Raw genomic sequence first — 3,620 nt, 5'->3', positions numbered from 1 at the left:
GAGACCCGTCACCCTGGGTGGGCGCTAGACCAACCTGAGGCTTTAAACAAAATTAAAGTTTTGATGTTTATTGTGTGCAACTTTTAAATAAATATTTATTATCAGCGCATGGTGTAAGTGACATCGAAAAGATTTACAACTTTTAACTCAAATGAAAACAACATTGTGGTATGTAGTTGTAATAGTTAAATGGAGTTTGTATGCTTGATGCAGTGCCCAGTGCTGGTTGCTCTGACGTGTCGAGGTTCCAGCGTTTCTTCGACGACATATACCAACGTTTGTTCGCCATGTCCTACCTGTGCCCGGGGTTCTTGCCCTGGATTGATTGTGGCCCCGCTACAGAACAGAGTGGTAATCTATCTAGTTTTATAAATAAACACATTCTAAAAAGTTTGGTTTACATATTGTAATAGTCACAGTAGAATACGAAAAACGTAGTAAGAGTCTACATCTCTCTTTTTCGTCGGTTGAAAAGGCTAATATATAGGCTGGCAATATAAAAGAAGGACAAAGTTATGAGTTCCATTTTACCTCAAATGTTCGTAACTTACGGGTTAGACGTTAGTGGCTTCAAACCAAATATATAGCACAGAATCAAAAACAGGTTGAGTGAGTGACTCTTGGTGGTACTAGGTAAAGAAGCTGCTGCAAGCTGGTGTTGTAATCCATAAAGGGTTATAGCGCAAATATATAAATATAATTTATTTTAAAAGACGACAATTCAAAGAATGCTAAAGCGTCAAAAGTCCCGGAAAACTAAAATTTCTTGCCTTTAATTTGCGGGAGTTCGAGTTTAAATAATGCTTTAAGAATAATTGTGACTTCGAGTGGAAATCTGAAGTTATTTATTCAGCTGCCTTTTAAACTTAAATAAAATATAAGATGAATTAAACTACATTTAATATGGAACCGTTTGACAATGACTTCATACTGGCATTAAGCTACATTCTGTTCTGCATGAGCATCATCATTTTTTCACAGTCCACAGTCAGTCTTTACCCACATGCATTGAAAATCGCTTACTAATGCACTAATTTGCAATTTCTTGATCTTGTTATATCCATAGGAAAGTTCGTGATAAGGGCTGTCGGATTGATGTACATCCTGGTTATAATTTTCGACATGCTCGCCGCCTTCTCCAGCCCTGGCAACTTTACTGCATTCCTAATGGTTCTACTGGCACTCGGCGTTTTGGCCATCCTACTTATGATCTCACGCAAGCCACAAAATAAGTATGTATACAAGTATTCTCTGTTAATAGCAAATAAAGCGATTGAGATAAGAATATTTAATTATATTAACATCGATAGTTTGTGTTACATTTTAATAATATTCAGTGTTTTGTTTATATCCTATATCTGCTAATATTTTTGCGAAAATTTATTAATAATTGCGTTGAATTTCATGAACATGGAGTTCCATTTTACTAATTATGTTATATTACATCCTTTGCGACGGCCCTAAGACAGCGTGAAACAAATGACGGTGGTTAGGAATTTCGTCTACAGGTGGTCTTATTCAATTGTTTTATTCTTTCAGGAACGGCTTGATATATACTACACCTGGCGTCCCTTTTGTACCGGCCATTGCAGTTACTGTAAACATATATCTGATTTTAAACCTCTCTATACTGACCCTTGTACGATTCACCGTCTGGATGATTTTAGGTAAAAATCTTTGCTCTAAAGATACCACAGATAACAAAAATGTGCTAATTTACGTAATTTTCGAATATTTATTGAGCATTTTTAGATTTTGTAAATCTTGTCGTACGTTGAAAGTTGGAATAACATATTCGTAGTAGGTATTTTTATTTATTCTAACTGCTGGAATGGAAAATTATATCAAAATTTCATGACATTAAAGTAATCTTAACTAATCAAATTTAATAGAACAGACATTTTACTTTTTCAGGATTCTTTATGTACTTCATGTATGGTATTAAGAACTCTGTATTAGAGACCGACCCGCCCAAGTCTCCGGAGCCAATACCACCACCCCCGAACCCACTTGACCGTACTATGTTAGTCCCAGGGCCCACTCAAAGTTACCCAGTCGGAGATCGAAACATATTCCAGGGCGATGGAAGTGGACCCTTCGGCAACAATGATCATCAGTAAGAAATTACAATTAAATCAAATATAATTAATGACAGAGCTCATTTGTGCCATTTTTAAGCTTCAAAATCAAAGTATTGATTTTCCTTGTACTTTAAAAAAATGTTGTGAGCAACATAATAATTATACTGTGAGATTTTCACGCAATTTTCAGATATTGTCGTTGTATTTATTATACCATTTAATCTATTTTCGAATCAAAACTCTTCAGAATCTATGAAGATCCGCTGCAGTCCTGGAAGATAACAGAAACCCAACCAACACGGAACCGTACTACAAGCAATGTATCATTTAAACAAGTAGAAACTCGGTAAGTACCTGCCAGTGAAACGTATATGTGTAACTTTATTTTCATCTACAAAAATTATTACTATATTGTATTGTATATGAAGCGAATCGCAGTGGTAGTGTTTTAAATTTTAACATTACTTTATTGGATTTGGGTTAATGTGTCTGTCTACTTATTAAATGTTAGTGTAAATTGATAAATTAAAGTTTTATCATAAGATATAAACTATCGGCAGCTCTTTTTAATGAGATGTGAAATCGAATTCGAGAATCAGTTTTATGGAAATTTCTCTTTACAGATTCGATCCTCAAACCAACAATGTGACCACGCACACTTCTAGCCGACCACCATGGGCGTATCCGGAGGTTTCCTACGATGCATGGGACGACTAAATACCGTGTTATCCCATATAATGTTTTTCCTGAAAATTTATTTTAAATGTTAATTTGAGAGTCTTTCCTTGTTTGTATTGCTTCGGCATTTATACTTGTTTCAATAATGAAAAAACTCCCGTTCTCGCATACTATATAGATACGGGATTATATTTTATGCATTCAACTAGTACAAAAAAAGAAATTATTTATTTACACTTATTTTTAACAGTAGTTATATAGAATTTATTTTATGATGAACCAAAATTACGAAAATATTATTTATTTTAGTAAAATATTTTTATCTGAAGTATCCAAGATTAACTTTGAACGTTATAAAATTGTATAAGAAATATAAAACATTATTACCTTGACATTCTAGTTATATTCGACGTTACTGTGTTGTTAAAGAGTTGTTAGAGAGATAGTTATAAGTCAATAAAAAAGTTATTACACAAAAGTATTACAGATTTTATTTATTCATTGTTTTTTAATGTATAAATTTATTTTAATTATCAGTATTAATAGCGTAAGTAGTTATTTATTAATCAGTTCACTTTTTGTTTTTACACAGTATTAGATTATTCTTGTCCGTATTTCACTTTGTAAAATAAAATTGTTTAGAAAGGTGAGAATCCTTATATGTTATTGTCTAATATATGCATTTACTATATTAAACTAGTATTAATAAAATATTAATCACTCTCTGTATTTGAAAGAACTGAATGTTTGGTCTGATATTCGTATATCCAACGCTTAAGGTGCTTATTCCAAAACGTTTCGAGATCTAGTCAAAATATGTCAAACTAATTGTGTGGCTTCAAGTTTGTTACGCATTTTGTA

At 32.9% G+C, this 3,620-nt stretch overlaps 1 protein-coding gene across 1 annotated transcript; it reads left to right on the top strand.

Moving 5' to 3' along the window:
• Positions 1-200: 200 nt before the first annotated feature.
• LOC123718807 (probable cationic amino acid transporter) lies at positions 201-2,798 on the top strand. The gene is made up of 6 exons (XM_045675707.1): positions 201-351; positions 1,067-1,232; positions 1,540-1,667; positions 1,915-2,116; positions 2,329-2,427; positions 2,705-2,798. Exons 1-6 carry the CDS (start codon positions 201-203, stop codon positions 2,796-2,798), a joined length of 840 nt encoding a protein of 279 aa, XP_045531663.1.
• The last annotated feature ends 822 nt before the right edge of the window (positions 2,799-3,620 follow it).

This window comes from Pieris brassicae, chromosome Z (genome assembly GCF_905147105.1).
Source record: "Pieris brassicae chromosome Z, ilPieBrab1.1, whole genome shotgun sequence".
NCBI lineage: Eukaryota > Metazoa > Arthropoda > Insecta > Lepidoptera > Pieridae > Pieris > Pieris brassicae.
Note: the sequence above shows the minus strand (reverse complement) of the source record. Positions and strands in the feature narration are given on the sequence as shown.

Bases quoted from the DNA above. Each gene is read 5' to 3' on its own strand.
- LOC123718807 (XM_045675707.1), top strand. From the start codon at position 201: ATGCTTGATGCAGTGCCCAGTGCTGGTTGCTCTGACGTGTCGAGGTTC. The intron at 352-1,066 runs GTAATCTATCTA...TTATATCCATAG, and splicing joins CCCCGCTACAGAACAGAGTG to GAAAGTTCGTGATAAGGGCT. The intron at 1,233-1,539 runs GTATGTATACAA...TTATTCTTTCAG, and splicing joins TCACGCAAGCCACAAAATAA to GAACGGCTTGATATATACTA.